Here is a 19,275-nt window from a genome sequence, read left to right as displayed (position 1 = left end):
GGGTGAGAACCCAGATGAAGTCGAGCAGGAAGAAGCATTGGCCAATTGCTGAGCCTAGGTGAAGCGAAAGTGGGCTGAGTTGCAGTTGCAATTCATCAAGACCAGCGCGGCGCGTGGTGGTATGGAGCTTTGGGCCCCAGGAGAATCAAAGCGTCAGCGGAACGTTAGTGCTTCTCTGTTCCAGATCTGAGGAGCCTGTGATTGCCAATGCGAAGCTGATGCTGCACATCATGTATCTAGCGGCGCAGATACAGTGTTAGTTGTCGAGTAACAGCACCACTGGGGAGCCGTCTCGTCTGTCGCTTCAATGGCATGCGAACAAGGACCACGAAATCAAGGTTGGACATGACGCTCTTGTCTTCCTTGCCATTCTAGTCCAGTCCGTCCAGAGCTTCATGGCTAATTGCGGAACCAGGTACCAAAGGCCTGTAAAGCTTGAGCTTCGCAAGTTGGCAGGAAGGGTGTGCGGGCTGCGTCTCCTTTGGGCGTGGGTGTTGAGGTTGGCGTTGGCCACAGCGTTGGTGCTGGTGTTGGTCCTTGGCTGGCGTTGGCGTCAGTGAGCGGGCTCTCGGGGTCAGGGTGGGGCCTGGGTCCCCAGCTAAGCTACCTGCCTGAGCTGAGAAAAGCCAATGGGTATGAGTAGAGGATATTCATCGTTCGGCCACTGCTCCGACTCGACCAAGTCCCTCTTGATGCCTTGGCAGGAAGGGGTCCAGTCACCACCATATGAGACCGCAATGCTGCGTACGCCGTGAACCTGTCGTTACGAAGGGGGCCAGGAAGGATGCCCTGATGGCCGGAAGCCCGGGGTATGAAAGACAGGGGCCGGGGCTAAGACCTGGGAATGGGACTGGAACTGGGATTGTTTTGGAAATGGGGGGGCGGATGATGCAAGAGATGATGATGTTGGAGAATGATGGGATGAAAAGAAGAAAAAAGCCGGGGGTCACCTTTCCCTGGGCTCTCTCTTGCCTTGCTCTCCCTCACCCTGCCCTTGTCTGGCACCCACAGCCAATAGCCGGTAACCCAAGGTCTGGTTAGGCTCGTTGTGGGCATGTGTAGATGCTTTAGTGCAGGCGGTTGCGCCGCAATTGGAGGGCTCTTGTGCTCGTTGCGGGTTGGGATGGTTGATGATCCTAGTGGTGGTCTGCTGCTCCGGCCGGCAACATCCAACGTCGCCCGCGCTTCTCAACTACAGCACGCGCTTCCTGCTTTAAGCCCCGGGAGCCTGGGATGACATGGACGGCCAGCCTTGGTTGGGTGTGGTAAATTTAGCCAGAGGTTACCAGTGGCGGCGAAGCACAACAGGGTTGAAGGTAGCCCTCAGCATGGGATTGGGACTTGAGGAGATGGGAAAGTGCGAATAGTAGCTTGGATTCATGGTTGTCTTGGGTGGTGGTGTTGGTGGGGATGAGGGATGCTGGCGCATGCCTCTGCCTGAGTTAAACGGACGCCTGGTCGAGGTTGAGGTCGTGTCGTGTTGTGTTGTGTCGTGTAGGTTGTTGCGATGACATTTGATTAAATCCATGGATGTTGCTCCAGGCCAGGTCGGTACGCAGATAGGCTCGAGGGGCGGCCTCTTCATCTCCATCGATAGGTAGCTGCTTCCCGTCCGCAGTTCCATATTTAGATAGAAGGTAGCAGGGAAGTAGTTGTCCATAGCACATGCCTCCACTTCCAATCCCACTGCCAGCTGCCATGGCAAGGTCCGGGAAGGTTCCTCTAACGAGAGCAGAGGTTGGGGTTATTAGTCACCTGCCAATAGCCGCTCTTTGTTCAGTGCACGGTTCCGCGTCCATCCATTCACTCACAAGCGGAAGCTCACTCTTTTACTTTCTCTCTTCCACTCTCCAACCTCAATCGCTGGGAACCAACCTCGATGCAGAGGTGGTAGCACGCTCAGGAAGCTAAATGTACGATGCCGCAAGATCTGGTGCCAGGGTGCAAGGTTCAGCCCCAGCACCAGCACCAGTCAGTCCTCGGTTGCACCACATGCTGCTCTCATCCCCCTCGTCCATTAATGATACTCGGTCCTCGATCAGATGGCTCCCTCCCGTCCTGCTCTTGAGTCACAACGACGACACGGCCACGGCATGTTGAGCAACACAAGGCACCGCATCAGCTCCCGCCTTGGGGGATCTCCTTTCCCTTGCAGACTGGGAGGCTGCTTCAGGAGCACAGCCTAACCAACCCCGGAGGTGCTTGGCTGACACTGCGCCAGCGCCTAACAAGTCCCAGGACCCAGGAAATCCACCTCGATCAACGGCCATCCCAAGTTAGCGAGTTAGCAAGTCGTCATCTCTGCCGGCCCGGCGCGCATCGGCAGCCTTGGTATCTGGGGGGAGGGGCTGAAGCACCGTGCCGTTGAGACAAGGAGCAGAGCTAGTGTCTACAGGGCCAGCCCCCCTTCGTTCCAGTGCTCTATCAGCCTCACCTGAGATGGATGCTACACTCCTTAGGAGCCTGTCTACCAACACACATATGGGAGGCACCACTCCAGCGTACACCTTTGAAGGACAACAAGAGGTGTGAATTCCAAGACCAAGGAACCTCTCCAGCGAGTCTGGGTTTGCGGGCAAGAGCGAGCTGTGGGGACCTGGAGGCTGGGCTGTCCAGCAGCCTCTCTGCCACCCACCTCTCAGACACGCAGAATCCAGTGGGTAGTGGGCCATTCCCCGCTGTGCGGCTGTCACTACCAGGTGTTGAGTTGCCTGGCGTTCGCTTAGACTGGACCGGACGCTCTCCTTGGCGGGCCTATCACCTGCTTTGACACGAGACGGAGAAAAAGGCACAGTCCAGACGAAAATGTTCCCTGATGCACTCTTTCTGGGCCTCATGGTGCGCTGCTTGTGGATGGTCTGGAAGGATCCCGAGTCCTGCGCTTCCTAATTAGGGACCGTCCCCATGACGTTGCCGCACCCTCTACCAACGGTCGGTTACCAACTAGTGCAATCCCAAAATCATACCGGCCGCTACGACATACTTTGCATGTACGTACCATCCATTGGAGACGGAGGAATAGATCTGGGCCCTGCCGTAGAGGTGCGGGCCAAGAGGAGACCACCTCGCCTGCTGGATGCAACAGTAGCATCGCGGGACGAGTCAACGCATGAGGGCAGAAAATTTCCGTTGCTCGCGAGTGTCGGATCTCACACATCAACCTCAGGCTTGGGACGGTGTCAGGCCAGCCCGATGCCCTTGTCGACCGAATAGATGATGACAGGAGTTGTACCTCCCTCTTGCGGGCGCCACACTAATAGCATATCACATCTGTATCGATGTCTGCAGCCCTGGAGAAAATCTCCGTGGCCCGGGGTGCGCTGCCGTCAACGTGCGGCATCTTCACAGTCCACTGACTGACTGCTCCCTGGCCCTCCTGCTCCGAGCGGCCGCTCCCAACTGCATCCCAGGGCGTCCCCGTCCGTAGCCTTGCAAGTCCGGCCATGATGAAACGACCAGTTGCGCATCATCAAACCTGCAGATACATTCTCGCCCAGTTCAACAGGCCACCCATACCCAGCACCATCGTTGATGATCGCCATTCTCCTGGGGTGGTGACATGCCAACCTCCCTTTCTAATCTCAGGGCTCGGGATAAGCTCCGGGCGTTGCAGTTGAGATTCCCTTTTGTCCATGGTGGACGGGTTTGATATCCCAACGGCATCGCTCCAAGAGGAAAGAGATTGGCTCGCCTCTCTGTTTGGATTCGATTCCTGCCCTGGCCTGCCCTCCGAGTCGAGTCGAGTCGCATGAGTCGGGAACTTGATCCCTGTCCTGCTCGACGGAGCCCCGTTGCCACATCGTCACAATGATTACCTCGAGAGATTCCAGCTTCAGGTAGAGAGGTGCCGACCGACAGGTCACTTCATGTTGGAATTACGTCTGTCGAGGCGTAGCCGCGACCGTTGGACCGGCCCAGCTCTAGGCCAATGGCTAAATGTCCCGACCCAGGGCGCGGCTCGCCCGCCGTCCCGTGCTTGCACGTCCTAGCTCCCAGACCATGGGAACCTTCCAGGTTGGCTCCCAGTGCGAGATGCCACGGCCCAACCAAGGAAGGCTTCATTGTGCATGACAGGGCACTGACAAGGCAAAATCGACGGACTGGCAATGGATGTTGATCTTGTCTTTCTGCCCCTGCCTGCTGCTCCATCGCATTCACAGACTATTCTGCACGCGACCTGCCTGTGGCGTAGGCTATAGTCTGTTCAGCTCGGAGATGATGTATTCAAAGCTGTCTAGTTCGGACTCGTGCGTCAATGACGGGGCAGCGCAGCGCACGATGCCTCTGGTTTGGTCTGGTCGTCGACGTTGCTGCAGGCAATACACGATGCCGCCTCGGAGAAAAGAGGCTGAGAAATGATGCAGCCTTTAGCGACGACGGTGTGGCAAAGGATGAGACATGCCGCTCAGAAGAAAGCTGGAATGGACTCTCTGGCGACTCCGGCCAGGTCCAGACAGACGAACTGGCGTGATCTTGAATCGACAATCGCTTGGCTGGCCACACGGTGACTTGTCCAGACCCTTCCCCTTCCCACGCCCCATCACACCTGTCTAGAATTGGATTAATTACCGGCAAACTATCGTGTCTGCACATGGCATTACGGGTCTTGGCTTCTCTGGCTGAAGTAACCTTGACCAGCACGGACGACGGACGGCTCAGAGCGATAGGTACTTGACTCAACTGGCAACCATTCGCCGGCTTGAATCCTGCTTCATCCTGGATCTTGCTTGACTGAGCTGGTCCAAGCAGAGGCAGAGGGGGGGGGGGGAATAGCGGCAAGCCAAGGCGACTCACTCACCCTGGCAGCAAGCCACGGACCCAAGGCTCAGGGCCTGAGCTTCAGAATGTGGGTGCGCCTCAACGCCGTTTTCTTGCTTCTTTGAACCAATGAACCAACGAACCACGACCGCAGTTCCAAAGCCGTTGAGCCAGAGATAGAACTAGCACACAGGGACGGCCTTCAAGCCACGGCCATGCACGCTGATCAAGCTGCCGAGTTTCCCAAACCAAGACCACGACCCAGAAGCCCATCCCACCTGTCAGACTTCACCTGAGACATTCAGCATGTGGCCGGAGATGATGCCCTCGACAGCAGCCAAGAGACCTGCCGTTTTGGAGTCTTGTCGTTCCGGGCGTTCCTTTTTCAGTCGTGCCGGCATCGTGGCTGTCGCCAGCTCACCGAGCAAACCCCTGTCCAGCTGTCCTTGAATCAGATCCCTACGCCAGTCCGCTTGCGAGTTGCATCCATTCCGTGCTGACGGTGACTATGCGACTGCTGTCAACATCCCACACCTCGACATTGCCTCGTGGTCTGATGCGGCTTAGTGCCGTGCCTTGGCACCCTCGACTCCGGCGTGTCGGTGCTGGAGAGGACACTGTGATAGACAGGAGGCTGCCAGGAGGCTGTGCAGGGCGAGTCAGGTACCTGCCGCAGTGCGCAAATGGGCAGACCGTGAAGCTGCTCGTTTTAGACTCAGATATACGTCCATCTATGAGCTAGGAAGAGTTGTACGAGATCAACCAGTGGATCTAGTTTCCAATTGGCTCACGCTCATCATTGGAACTACAGAATTATGATATCGAGCCCACGACACAGCATTGACCTGCCAACCAGCTTGAAGACTCAGATTAGTTCCTGGGACAAATCTTGAGAAGGATATTCGTATAAGAAAAAGCGGTCCAGCCGCACAAATGACCACACCAGCAGGATGGTTGACTGTGGATATCGGCGCCAGCCTTTGCTGGGCTAGTCCAGTGGCTGTCAGTGGATGTTCTGTGCACCTGCTGTCCTGTGTCTAGGGAGTATGTGACGCCGTCATGTCTTCAGAGCGGTGCCGCTCTCCTCCCTTTACTTTTGCGCTGCGTTAATTTCAATCCGAGAGACTACAGTACGTGCGATGCGACTCGATGACTCGTCCTGCGGCGTCGCCGTTGGATCGGGGCCCAAATGGCCAGTTTTTTGCCTCCAGACCGGCGCCCTCGGTGTGTCTGGGTTTCCTTGCAGCTGGGGCCGTCTACTGCACAGTACAGTACCGAGGCGAGGGTTCAGCAGAGCTGACTAGCGATGCTTTCCGTGGGATGTCTTAGACAAGGGAACTTATTTGGCGACTGGTTCACAGAGTTGAGAACTCTGGGGTTTCATGACGCGGGTGTTGTCGGACCTGTGGGCGGATGTGGCGCCCTCTGTGTGCTGTGAGACATTGCTGAGAGAGATGTTCCTATCGTGGCAAAGTAGAAGAGTCTGGAGCCTTGGAGACGCGGCTGACAACCTCCATTTTGACCATGTTGAACCGCGTCTAGGAGCAGCAAGATGTCGTCACATCGAACGAGTGAGGCGATCGAGCAACTAGGGGTTCTACTGACCGATTGACGACAGCATGCACTTGATCAAATGCCATGCCAAGAAACAAAAAAAAATCGCCGTGGAGACATGGGATGGGTCCGTTGTTGAAGCTGTCCCCGTCACAATGACTTTGATAAGGGGGGCTGTAGATAGCGATGCTACCCTGCACTGCATCAGCGGAAGACAAATTCTCCTCAGCGTACAACAACTCGAGCATCAAAAGAGGCGTCGGATGCGAGATGCGCAATCGCCTGTTGCACAGCATCCCATGGATATAGTACATGGAGCATAGAGACGCTGTACGATGGACTTGCTGCAATAGAGCTTGAGGTTCCAACACAAAGACGACCATGGACTCGTTACGAAACCTGTCCGGCAGCGTAGGCCAAGCCAAGCCCGTCCCTTGTCTACCAGCCCTGGTCACCCAGGCCCAGCGGGACTGGTCAGCAGCTTGTTGGCCCTGCATGAACAGGCCGCGCGAGCGGTAAGCAACATTTTGCTGCATTTCATTTTTATTTTTATCTCCATACCTACAGTATCTCATGTATGTACTAATGTCCGTCTGTTGCGGCTGACACGCAGATGGCCGGGGCACATGAGCAGCGGCACTGGGCCAGAGGCAAGGCTTGGTGGGTATGATATGATGATGAGCAGGCTGAACTTCTATTCTCTTCGTAGTGTGTAGACGGGTAACTAGATCCGAACCGATAGTAGATGGACTAGATACATAGTTGATCGTGAGGTGGCCAGCAACACTAGACCTATATCGCAACGTACGTGCCCGGGCAAGCATATCCCCGTCTCTATCTAGATAGTTTCCCCATCAATTGGGCGGATGACCCGGGAAAGGCGCCTTGCCTGTCTCGCCTGCAACTGCCTAGGTAAGTTGTGGGTTTGCTTTTAAGTTTTTGCCAGTGTTGGGTCGCTCCTCCCTTCAGCGACCAGGCTTATTAGGTCAGGTCAGTTACCGAAACAAAGGTGCCAATGCCAAATATACGAGGAAGGAGCGGGTCCCTACTCCCATGTAGGCAGTCCGCCAACACGACGCTGCCGTTTCCTTCTCGCCTCCCATCATCTCCTTTCTTCTTCCTTCAACATCTGGCACCAACAACAACAGCAGCAGCATCATCTCGCGATACCCAGGCCTCCACCCACCACTGCCACCACGTCTTGGCACGACTAGGTAGGCAGGCTGGTTCCCAAAAGTGGCCTTCAGCAACAACCAATAGCGTCTCAAGTCGGATCGGCAGTACAGCAACAGGGTCGCCGACCTTGCAGACAGTCCACTTCAACAAGCGGGGAAAAGAAACGGTGACGCAAAGGCGCCAACAGGGAGCCCAGGCTCCTCCGATTCCACAGCGATACGCGTTCTGCATATCTCTCGAGCAGCCAGTTTCGTCATGTTCAATACTGCTCCTTCATAGTAGCTAGTTGTTGACCAGCCTGCCTAGCGTTTTCTCACAATGCTAGGACCGCAGATCACTCTCTGATGCGGCATCTTCCGTTCTATCCTGCCGCCGTTATTCCAAGCTGTCCTCCACCGGAGATATTTCGCAGCAAGCCAGGCGTCATACCTTACTTGCAGACAGTCAGTGCCGCCACGAAATAGCTCGACGCCGTTGCTAGGATTTGTCCGGGGGAGGGTGGACAGGTGCCCGGCCGGAAACTAGACCCCCGAACTACTTCGGCCTGGTGCTGAGTCTAAAGAGCTGGGATCCGGACAGCCATGGCACAGTCCTCTTGCTGGCACCTCCGTCCTGAGAGCACTATCCAAGACATGACAGGGTCACCCCCTGCTCCGATGCGCCGCTTGGGAAGCTCAAGGACACTTTCGGTAGGGGGAAGGACACATGGCAGTGGAACCTCGCCTGTCTCTCCACATGCAGCCCAGCATCGTCGTCAGCGGGCCTTGATTGCCAACCAGGTCTTTCACGAGCAGCTCCAACAAAGAGTGCACCTGGGCTCCCACTGCTAGCTTCCTTCTTGGGCTGGCCGCAGCGTGCCAAACCACCGACTTGCTACTTACGGGTCCGAAGCCAGGGTCTGATAGCCCGCAAAGGCTATCTCCAGTGGAATTGAGTTTTCAATTGCGGCGCAAGAAGAAACTTTTCATGCAAACAAGCGTTGCGTTGCTTTGCTCCCTTTCAAAGTTGCGGCGACAGTCTGACATCGGGCTTGCCTATCGTACGAGCCTAAGGGTCCCGACCACAGTCTGTTTCGGTCGAGGATTCAGCACGGCTCAGCTCAGCTCAGGTGAAGTGCAGCTCTTCAACATCACTCACCTCACCGGTTTCCCATGGCTTGACAAGCTAGCCGCGGCCTGCTAACAGCAACCGCGATTTCAGAATGCCATGGATCATGGATCAGCCCAGTAGCCAGACCATGTCTCCCTTGCCCGGTACGTATCGCTCGCACTCCAGATTCGATCATACGCCCGGCAGCTCCCAGCAGCTTGGAGGCGGGCGGGACCCTCCCCCTGGTGCGGCCTTTTGACCTTTTGGGTAGAGCCGAGTAAACGGCGAGCGTTGATTCCCTGCAGGCCAGCTACTACTGTACGATCATCTAGGGTGGCATTTCATCTCATCAAACCCCACCAGCCAGGATCCTGGGCTTGGACATTTGGAATTGACGCAAGACGACGAGTGCTACAGGCCCGGCTCTCGAGGCCCGACGTACATGTGCCCTGGCCTGGCTTGCCCCCATACACGCCTTCCTGCTCAGACGGAGGCCCGGGGACTCTCTTTGCACCCAGCCGATTGTCAGCCTTGACCACGGCGGCTGGTGCCGTGGTCGCGGTTCCGATAGGGGCAGCGCTATTGGCAGGCTAGGTAAATTTCCGTGACAAGGGTGGTCCTTGGAGAACATGATATGATATGACGATGTTGTCCACCATCACGGCGATGGGTTCTGGGGATCAACTCTTGACCAAGCCGGATTGGTTCCACCTCTGCAGACTCCGTTGGCAGCCAACCCAATACGTCACCTTGCACAGACTTGGTTCTGTCGCTCCAACCAGACCCAGGCTGATGCTATTGCTGGAGGTATTCGTGCTGCGGCCTTGATATCTTGGCGTTGAAGGAATGGCGGATAATGGGGACATCTCATGGTGTGGATCAGCTCTGCCCAATAGAGCGGCTGCAGCACTCCAACAATAAGACATCACAGGATTCAGAACGCTCCGCTCCCCTTGCGATCGACAGAATCTCCGGCTTGTCTCGGGCCTCTTTGTGGCCTTGTCTTGCTGCACGAGACCACATTCAACTCTGCCGTCAGCATGGAGGCTTCAAGCCCCCTCCCCTGGTCCAACAGAGCGTTGACCAGACGGAGATTTTCTAGCTGTTGTACGTCGGATCGAGGGGAATTCGGTGTCGATTGCAAAGACTCTGCAATTTCTCGGGGCCCATGGCTCGCAGAATGCATGCCTTGTTGGTTTCGAGCGATGCACATGGCCGCTGTGCCTCCGGCCCTGACCAAACCAAGAGTTGCAACTGCCCACACATGAGCTTCCAACGGGGCAAGTTGTCTGGCAGTGCTATCAGGCAACGCATGTTCAACGGCAGATGGAGGATTCCCGAGACATGTACAACACGGGGCCATTGAGAGTCACCATGGGCCCAGAGGCCTGGGACGCGGCCGTGTTCTTGCAGGTTGTGCCAGGCTGGCCCCCGCGGGTTACTGCATACTCGGCCTCTCATCTGGTCATATCGGCACGTCGATCATCCGTGCACATGACCTAGCCGTGGATGGAGATGTGACAGATGATAGTCGAGAGCGATAATAAGGGGTAATAATGGGGAGGTAAGGTTGATCGACGTGCCCTAGGTATCCGGTCTTGGAGGCAGACCGAGGCTGATACACGATACGTACTGACCAGGCCTCCGGAGTAACTAGTTGCAGGCGGTCATTTGTCAAGGTCACCTAGGTGGAGCAGGCCCTGTACCAAGCGGGCTGTATCAGACTCTGATAGGACCCTGCAAGTCTCATTGCGCGCAGGATTAGTCTGTGTTTCAAAAGCGCAAAATGACAGGTGTGTGCGGATTTGATTCAGCGGCGCTCGTGAAGATGACCACGAGGTTATGTATGGTTTCCGCTAACCTGCCCGGGTCCCAGTCGTGCACCGATGGGGCAGAGTGGCTTTATGTCTCAGGGAGAAGGCCACTGGGCGAATGCCTGGTTGTGCTATGCGCGACGGACGAATCCTGGTCTCCAGGAGCAGTTGACCCTGAAGTTGATTCACACCTTGGCTTGGGCCGCGGCGCAGATTGGAGGCTCTTGGCCTGTCACTGACAGCAGACTACTACCCAGTATACTCGTCAACTGGAAAGTAGAGCCTATGTTCAACAGGCTCGCACAACTCACCCGTTTCACGGTTTCACGCCAAGCCTCACGTTTCCTCTATGAGATATCTCAAACATGCCTGCACATGCACACCGGAGCGCGCCTCATCATGAACTAGCCAGTAACTGGCACCATCAAGAGCTGCGTGCCGCCGGACGCGGAAGGGACAAGGGTTAAAAAGCACATATGTTTTTCTGCACACCGACTTGTCATCGAATTCATTCCAGTCGCCAATCCAACAAACATGATCTGATCTTGCAGAAGCAACTTCAAGACTTGGGACAGAGACGGTCTTCACTAGTGAATCATCGACGGCGCAATGCGGCTGATGACCTAGTTTCGCTTCCTGGTTCGGATCCCCTCCAAGGATTTGCTTCTGCAACCAGGGAAGAGAGAAAAAACAAATAAAACTCTCCGCGAGGCTTTTGCGGTCCCTCCACCTCTGCCGTTCCCTTGATGTCAAGGCCCGGCATTGCGGATCGAAGGCTGAGATTGGGAGGCGAATATTCGGGGGGAGCTCCGACTGGCCCGATAGGTCTGGGAACGAAGGGATACGCACCGCCTTGCGACTGAACCCTTTCTTTCTGCCCCTTTTCTCACCAACACCGACGACTTGCATCCATGACCCGCTTCTCGGCCGATGGGGGTAGTTGTAGGGCTTACGATGCGCTAAATTCGGCTGTCATTACGGAGTACGCCTTTTGGAGATGAGGTCGGATGTGTGTGCGTACGTACGTATGTACGTGGTTGGTTGGGGAATGGGTCTCCCTTTGGTGGTTTTGTGTCGTGCGAGAATGCGGCACGAATCTAGGTTTCTCTCGAGGTCTCTCCCTAGGGGCACCGAGGGCATGGATACCAAGCACCCAACGCCACGGCAGTGATGGTGAGCGGTCTAGTTACCAGACGGCTCAACCCTTGATCTTTGCGCGAATGAGATCGATTACAACCTCCAAGTACAAACGAACCAAATCAGGACAAGCTGACGATCGAGTTTGGTATTCGAGACAACTAGATCTAGACATGGCTAATATTCAGGCTGGAATCATGCCATACAAGGAAAAGAAAGAGCCAAGACAACGCTAAAAATGCCCAACTCCCTTGGCTAACCCTTCAACAATGGTTGACCCTTCAACACCGTGTCTCGCTGGCTCGCATCGACATTTCTCCCCCGCAGCATGAGCTCCGGAGCGTTACACAAGTCCTTGTCTGGCACGTCGAGGCCTCTCGACCCTGCCGACTGAAGCTGTGGTGACGAGTCGCATGTGCAACTGCACACCGTTTGATGGACGATTCCCTCCCGGAAAATGACAGATGAAACCACACGGCCACACCCATCAGACCAAGCCCCATACCACATTCTCGCGGCCATGAACCGACCAGGCTCTGTAGGGTAACACGGGGACTCGTCCATGTTCGCTTGATCCGCTGCGGCGTCACCCTGGCGGTACCTGTCTGGCACAGAATTCACCGCACAAAATAGGCGACGACGGTGGCGCCCTCACGGTGCCAGAAATGGCACGCATTTCTTGTCTGGGAACGCCACAACCACCGCCTTTACTGTCTTTGATGCTGCATGTCTCAAAAGGGGACCAGGCATGGGCGCACGCAGTCGGTGAGCCATGGTTGGCGCCGGCGGGAAGGACAACGTGGGATCACGGGAAAGGGGGGGCTGTGAGACGGGCGGCCGTTTGGTGGATCGGCTAGATGCGTCGCAAAGAGGGCTGAATTGGGCCATGCTGGGGGATCTCGGTGAAGCCCAGGTCGACGAGCATGGGTGGGGAGGGTGATGGGCGGCTGAGGAAGGTCGCCACGGGACGTTTCAGAGTTGAGGAACAGGATGGGGGACGCATCGACGAGACATGAGCCATGGGCTATGTGACGGTGCGGCCAGAGGATGAGTTGAGATGCAGCATCCATCACAGTCGGCTCTCGATGCCTCGGTAGTTGCTGTCATCGGCCCATTGCGAATCTGGCCAAACAAGGCGGATGGCCTCCCAGATATGGCTGTTCAAGACATGCGTCAGTGATACGAACTTCTCGTCCTCGGGGTATAGAAAGTGGCGGAGCGTGCCACGAAGGGCACGTTGATGAAGCACGGGGGTAGAGGGCATGACTTACTTGACATGGAGGATCTCGAGTCCATCCTTGACCTCCTGCGGTAGATCTTTGACGTCCTTTCGGTTTTGAGCCGGTAGTAGCACCGTCTTGACTCCCGCTCGGAGGGCGCCGATGAGTTTCTCCTTGATACCTCCGACGGCTGTGACTCGGCCCCGGAGAGAAATCTCGCCCTGTTACACACAAGACTGTCAGTGTACCGACTCATCGCGGTTGACTTGTTGCTTGGGAACCTACCGTCATGGCCATGGTCGGTGGCACCGGCTTGCCCGAGAAGAGGGAGATGAGTGCAATGGCCTGGCCGATGCCACTGCTGGGACCATCCTTGGGAATGGCTCCCGAAGGACAGTGTACGTGGATGCTGCGCTCCTTCATGATGTCAGTTGTTGGCTCTGGTGTAAGGCCCAGCTCGAAAGCATGTGCCTTGACCCATGTTAGTGCCACTTCGACGCTCTCCTTGAGAACGTCGCCCAGCTTTCCTGTTAGCTGGACTCGTCCGTTGCCGGGCATGTCAGCAACCTCGATGAAGAGGATGCTGCCATTGCCACCGGTGCTATAGGCGACGAGACCCGTCACAATGCCCGGGCGGCTTGTCTTTTCAGCAATCTCCTCCTCGAACTTCTCAATGCCCAATATGTTTTCAATATCCTCCACTGTAAGATCCGAGCGGTACTCTTCAATGTGACCCCCGTCCTTGGCCTCGGCGAACTCCACAGCTTTGGCACGGCAAACGGATCCAATCTCACGCTCAAGATTACGGACTCCGGATTCACGAGTGTAAGACTCGATGATCTTGGACACAACGTCCTGGTTGAAAGCAACCTGGGTCTCGGCAAGTCCGTTGACCCTGATCTGCTTGGGCACCAGATGCTGCATGGCAATATGGCGTTTCTCCAGAGTGGTGTAGCCGGGGATGTAGATGGTCTCCATTCGATCCAGGAGAGGGGCGGGAATAGTCTCCAGGCTGTTGGCAGTGGCGATGAAGAGGATCTTGGAAAGATCAATTGGCATGCCGACGTAGTGATCCTGGAACGAGTGGTTCTGCTCGGGGTCAAGAACCTCGAGCATGGCAGCTGAGGGATCGCCGTGGATGCTGGCTTGTCCAATCTTGTCGATCTCGTCGAGCAAGAAGACGGGGTTGGCAACACCCACCTTTCTTAGCCCCTGAACGATCAAACCAGGCATGGCCGCAACATAGGTTCTTCGATGACCACGGATCTCGGCCTCATCTCTGACGCCTCCGAGCGAAATGCGGTGGAATTTGCGGCCCAGGGCCGTAGCCACTGACCGCGCAAGACTTGTCTTGCCCACACCTGGAGGTCCTGCTAGAAGCATGATGGGAGACTTGTCCACCATACGCTGGGACTTGAGAATCTGAAGCTTGGCTACATCGGGCTTCACGGCCTCGACTTCTGAGCTTGCGTCGGCCGTCTCTTCTTTCTCTCCCTCTTCCCTCTTCTCCTTCTCCTTCTCTTGCTGGTGACGCGCTTCAGCTTGGGCTTCCTCCTCCGCCTGCTTTATCTTCTCGTCGACATCATCATTGATGGATTGTTTCAGTCTCAGAACGGCCAGGTACTCAATAAGCCTCTTCTTGACGTTATCCAGTCCGTAGTGGTCCTCATCTAGCTGCTTCCTTGCCTTGTGCAGGGTGTCAGGACCGAGGCGGTCATCAGTCGTGGCTGTCCAGGGAATTTCGGCCAGAGTTTCCAACCAGTTTCGGGTGACTTGGTATTCCTGGTTCATGGGCTGCATCTTCTGGAGTCGGCGCATCTCCCTCTCTACCGTCTTGGCGGACTCTGCGGGGAGCTTTGCATTTTGAAGCTTGCGTTTGAGTTCATCGAGCTCGTTGGCCTCTTCATCGTTATTTTGGTCGTGGCCGCCGGGCATCTGAGCGCCGGGAGGCACAAAGGTAATGCCGGGAATGTTGGGAATAGGGCCTGTTTTTCGCTGCTGGTCCTCGTTTAACCGGTCGAGGATTTGGACGGGCATTGTGGTGAAAGTAGTGATCTTGAAGTTATTCTTGATGCCGCCAACCTGACGCTCCAACAGTTCAATGACCTTGGTGAGGCGCACCTTGACATCCAGAGCGGCGATAACCTCGAGCTTCTCCTCGTGCGTGCTCTCGACCAGATTGGCCATGAAATCGGCGAGAAGACCGGCTTCCTTGAGCTCCCTCCTCATGATGAGCATCTCGAGTCGTCGTGTAAGCACTGGCGAAAGTACTGGTCCAGCCTTGGTTCGGGGGAGAAGAGAGGAAATCCTTAGAATGGTGACGAGTTCACGGGATCGCGTTTTCAAAAGGTTGAAGAGGTCTTGTAGTTGCTTATCGGGAGGAGTGGTGGCTGTAACGGGGATAAGTGGGTGATCATTGACGAGATGACGACGGTTGACCTACTGTCTTCTTTAAAGAATGTAACCTTTGCTTCAAAATAAGGACGCTCTCTAGTGAAGCTATCGATACGGATTCGCGTGACGCCTTCAACGCGCAAGGCGAACTCCCCGGTACCTCTTCCATCGATGCCAATGATCTTGGCCTCGACACCAAAGTTGTAGAGGTCCTCCTTGCGCGCAGATCCGGGAAGAACATTTTCAATCTCTGCAGGATCTATGTCCTCAGCATCGCCGATGAGACGCTGGCCATTGGGGCCGACCAGAGGTGACGAGATGGGGACACAGCCGATGGGGATGCTATCGATTCGCGTGTCGGGGCCCTTGGTGGCGGCCTGCTCGTAGACGTGGGCGAGGAGGGCGGGGACGTCGGGTCGGTTGGACGAGACTGGAATGCGCTGGACGAGACCGGGGAGGAGGATGGTGCCTCGTGCGAGCGGTATCAGGGGCAGAGTTCCGGTCTGCGGCTTGGACATGACGACACGAGACGCGGCGGCTGCTGGAGATTAAGGGGATTAGAAGACGGGAAGAATCAACGCTTGGCAGAGAAACAAATTAGGGACGATGGCGGGTTCTGCTCTGATGGACAATTCAGATGGATACGCGAACGGACGGAAGTGATGGATGGATTGGATGGATAGATAGATAGATAGATGGATGGCCGATAGATGACCGTTGTTGGTCGCGGAAAAGAAACCTGGAGAAACACGGGGGTCAAGGCCGAGGCCGGGGTCCGTTGCCGCTGTCGCTTCATCCGTGTCCACTTTTGATGTGATGCCGAGGCTAATGCGAACTGGAAGCTGCCAATTATTTGACGATTTCCATATGTGATGCTCTCCTTTTTTGAGAAGAGGAGGGGGGAGCTTTCGGGAAGCTCCCACGGCTTCTCACCGATGCCATCGTCTTCCATGATGCTAGCCGGACATCCCGTTGTTGGTGACCTGATGTTCGCATCCACTACGGGGAAGCGTTCCGCTAGATGGATGCATGATGAGATCGAAGTCGTACCTTTGAATTGTGTCAAAAGCCATCTAGCCAATGGTGTTTTCTTTGATCCAGCTTCAAGACGTAAAAGATTGTGGCGCTCTCCTTGATTCATTCTGTCGTCCACATGTCACCACCCTCCAGCTTCTCCTCAGCTTTCAAGCTTGGTGATGGCTTGGCAATCGCTTCTCAAATGGCACGTGCTCGAGCTACCTTCCGTGAATGACTAAGGCAGAAGCTGCCCCACACCGTGAATCGCGGGGCAAACCCATTAAACCTAGGCGCGTTTTAACGCGTCTTCTATTCTCCACGAAGCTTGCATCCTAGTCTTCACGCTCAACCTACATCACACAATTATCACAATGTGTATGTGCAACTTCTCACCTCACCCTTTGTGGATCCCGACTGACAATCTGCTACAGCTGCCTACGCTGGATTCACAAAAACAGGTTACGGCCAAGGGGGTGATGACTCGGGCGGTTTCTTTGCTGGAGGCTCACAGCAGGGCAGCCAGGGCGGCGGTGGCGGCAAGGTACGATGGCATCACTCACGATTCACCCACAGCTTCTGACGATCTGTCTCTACAGTCATACCAAGATGAATCTTTGCGTCCCGTCACAATAAAGCAGATCCTCGACGCCGAGGAGGCCTTCCAGGGCGCCGACTTCAAGATCGACGGCTCCCTCATCACCCAGATCACATTCGTCGGCCAGATCCGCAGCGTGACGCCCCAGCCCACAAACATTACCTTCAAGATCGACGACGGCACCGGCCAGATCGAGGTCAAGAAGTGGGTCGACGCCGACAACAACAACGAACCGGAGTTTGAGCTCGACTCTCACGTTCGTGTCTGGGGACGCCTCAAGTCCTTCAACAGCAAGCGGCATGTCGGCGCCCACGTCATCAGACCCGTCGAGGACTTCAACGAGGTCAGCTATCACATGCTCGAGGCCACATACGTTCACCTTTACTTTACCAAGGGTCCTCTTGGTGGTCAGGGACCAGCCAACGGTGAAGGAGACAGCATGTTTGTCGACGGTGGCGGCTACAACGACCAGGCTGGTGGAAATGCAGCACCTTCGAAACTGTCCGGATGCTCTGGTCTAGCCAAGAAGATGTTTAGCTTTATGAACGACGCTCCTGGCGGCAACGAGGGTGTTCACATCAACGGTATTACCAGTTCTACCGGCCTGTCAGTGAGAGACGTTCTCACTGCTGCGGACGAGCTGCTCGGCCAGGGTCTCATTTACACAACGGTCGATGACGAGACATGGGCAATCCTCGAGTACTAGGTTGAGTAAAGGTCACGAAGGAGGAGGAGGTTGTCGACGTCTACTCGTACAAATCTACAAAAAGCTAGGTGCAAACGGTGTTGACTGTTATAGGCGGGATCAGCTTATGAAGGAATGACGATTTTATTTGTTTTCTTTCTTCCTAATGAACGACTCGAGCTAGTCCAACAACTGCAAAGCAATGCAGAAAAAAATAGAGCAATAATTGCGGTAAAGACTGGCGGTCAGCAAATGTTGGCCAAATCGAAGCAATCCAAGATCCTCTCCCTTATCCATGTGCTCATTCTTATTGTTCCCAGAGAATCAAGGTCGATCGGTCAATACATTTCCTCACTCAAATTTCAAGAACTCACATCACAACGCACTCAGGTCCATGTGCTAGTCTTGCACCACCCCCCAGCTCCTCGACATACTCGAGTTCCTCGACGACAGCCTCTGATCCCTCGTCGGCCTTTGGCTGGACCAGAGGCTCGTTTCCCTAGAACTTTACCGTGGCCATGACGGCCGGGCCGCAGGACTGTCGAGGGGTCTGGGGCTCGCGGACCATGATGTACATGGTGATGGGCTCCGGGCCGTTCTCAAAGACGACGGGCCGCTTGACCTTGAAGCCGAACTTGGCGTAGTATTCGCTGTTGCGCTTGGTGCTGGCTTCAAGGTACATGGGGCGGTTCTCGGCGTCGGCCTGAGTGAGTGTAAGTGTGTACTCTGAATTCCTTTTCAGTTATTTCCTACCTTGGCAACCATGTCGCGGATCAGCTTGCCCGCGTATCCCTTGCCTTGAGCAGCGGGCTTGGTACCGATGTAGACGAGATAGTAGCAGTCCTTGTCCCTCTCACCCATGACCTCCTCCTTGGTCTGGTTCAGCACAGGCAGCATCTCATCGTAGTAGCGTCTCCTGCCCTCGGCCGAGAGCTGGTAGTACAGCCTCCACATACCGCTGCGCAGCGACGTCCACCAGTCATCCATCTGCTGACCAGGAGGCAGCCTGACGACGCATGTTAGCTAAAGCTTGTTTCTCAAAGACACGAGGGGGAAACCTACCACAGAGCAACAGCGTCGTAGTCGGACCCGATGGCCGTTACGACGCCTTTGTAGCAGTGAGCCGCCACCATGTACGTCATGTGGTCGACATGAAGCTTCCACTTCTGCTCGTCCGAGTAATCCGCCATGTCGTCGCCGTCGAGCACATACTGACTCATGGCGTCGGTCGCAAACGCGTGCGCCAGCGACCTGCCCGCCTCGGCCGACTCGTTGACGCTCACAAAGCGGATCGAGTCCTCCCACGAGGGCGGCACGAGAGACCGGCGTCGCCACTTGGCGAGGGCTGAGGCGCCGCTGAGATTATGACTGATACTCTTGGTGGTTGTAGTTCCCTCCATGATGAACCAGTTATTTACTCGGTACTAGAACTGATGGCGGTATCTAGAAAACACAGGGGCTCCCCTTTTTGCAAAGAGGGGAGCGCCGCGGGTGGCATTAAGCATGATGGGTTCAGAACTCATCAAGTCCTAGACTCACATTGTATATTTTGGATACTATCGCCCGTGTGAACCCGCGAGAGCTGAGTTCTGGAGACGGGCGTAAACCTCGAAGGATGACGCAGACAGTTAAGGCTTGTGCGAACTTCAACCGACATCAAGTTGATGCTTGAGCGGGCCAGGCTCGCGATTATGGCTTAAAGGGGAGGAGGGGGGGATGTAGGTGTCGAACGGACGTCGATCGGTTCGATCGAGTTTCTCAATGTGGGCGTACGATAGGTTCACGAGGGCGAGCTGAGAGGAAGAGTTGGAGAGAGACAAGTTGACAAAGAAGAGA

The 19,275-nt window shown here is 55.6% G+C and overlaps 3 protein-coding genes across 3 annotated transcripts; 1 reads left to right on the top strand and 2 right to left on the bottom strand.

The window, feature by feature from the left end:
• Window positions 1–12,597: 12,597 nt before the first annotated feature.
• Window positions 12,598–15,660, bottom strand: NECHADRAFT_34256 (uncharacterized protein; the record flags this gene model as incomplete). Its single annotated transcript, XM_003045960.1, has 4 exons — window positions 12,598–12,685; window positions 12,800–12,969; window positions 13,034–15,138; window positions 15,192–15,660. The coding sequence occupies 4 exons, from the start codon at window positions 15,658–15,660 to the stop codon at window positions 12,598–12,600; spliced, it is 2,832 nt and encodes a 943-aa protein (XP_003046006.1).
• A 975-nt stretch (window positions 15,661–16,635) lies between these two features.
• Window positions 16,636–17,460, top strand: NECHADRAFT_103427 (uncharacterized protein; the record flags this gene model as incomplete). The annotated part of the gene is made up of 1 exon (XM_003046529.1): window positions 16,636–17,460. One exon carries the CDS (start codon window positions 16,636–16,638, stop codon window positions 17,458–17,460), a length of 825 nt encoding a protein of 274 aa, XP_003046575.1.
• A 478-nt stretch (window positions 17,461–17,938) lies between these two features.
• NECHADRAFT_32437 (uncharacterized protein) lies at window positions 17,939–18,839 on the bottom strand (the record flags this gene model as incomplete). The annotated part of the gene is made up of 3 exons (XM_003045959.1): window positions 17,939–18,142; window positions 18,202–18,445; window positions 18,502–18,839. The coding sequence occupies 3 exons, from the start codon at window positions 18,837–18,839 to the stop codon at window positions 17,939–17,941; spliced, it is 786 nt and encodes a 261-aa protein (XP_003046005.1).
• Window positions 18,840–19,275: the final 436 nt, after the last annotated feature.

The sequence above is a fragment of the Fusarium vanettenii genome (assembly GCF_000151355.1).
Source record: "Fusarium vanettenii 77-13-4 chromosome 2 genomic scaffold NECHAsca_18_chr2_1_0, whole genome shotgun sequence".
Lineage (NCBI taxonomy): Eukaryota > Fungi > Ascomycota > Sordariomycetes > Hypocreales > Nectriaceae > Fusarium > Fusarium vanettenii.
Note: the sequence above shows the minus strand (reverse complement) of the source record. Positions and strands in the feature narration are given on the sequence as shown.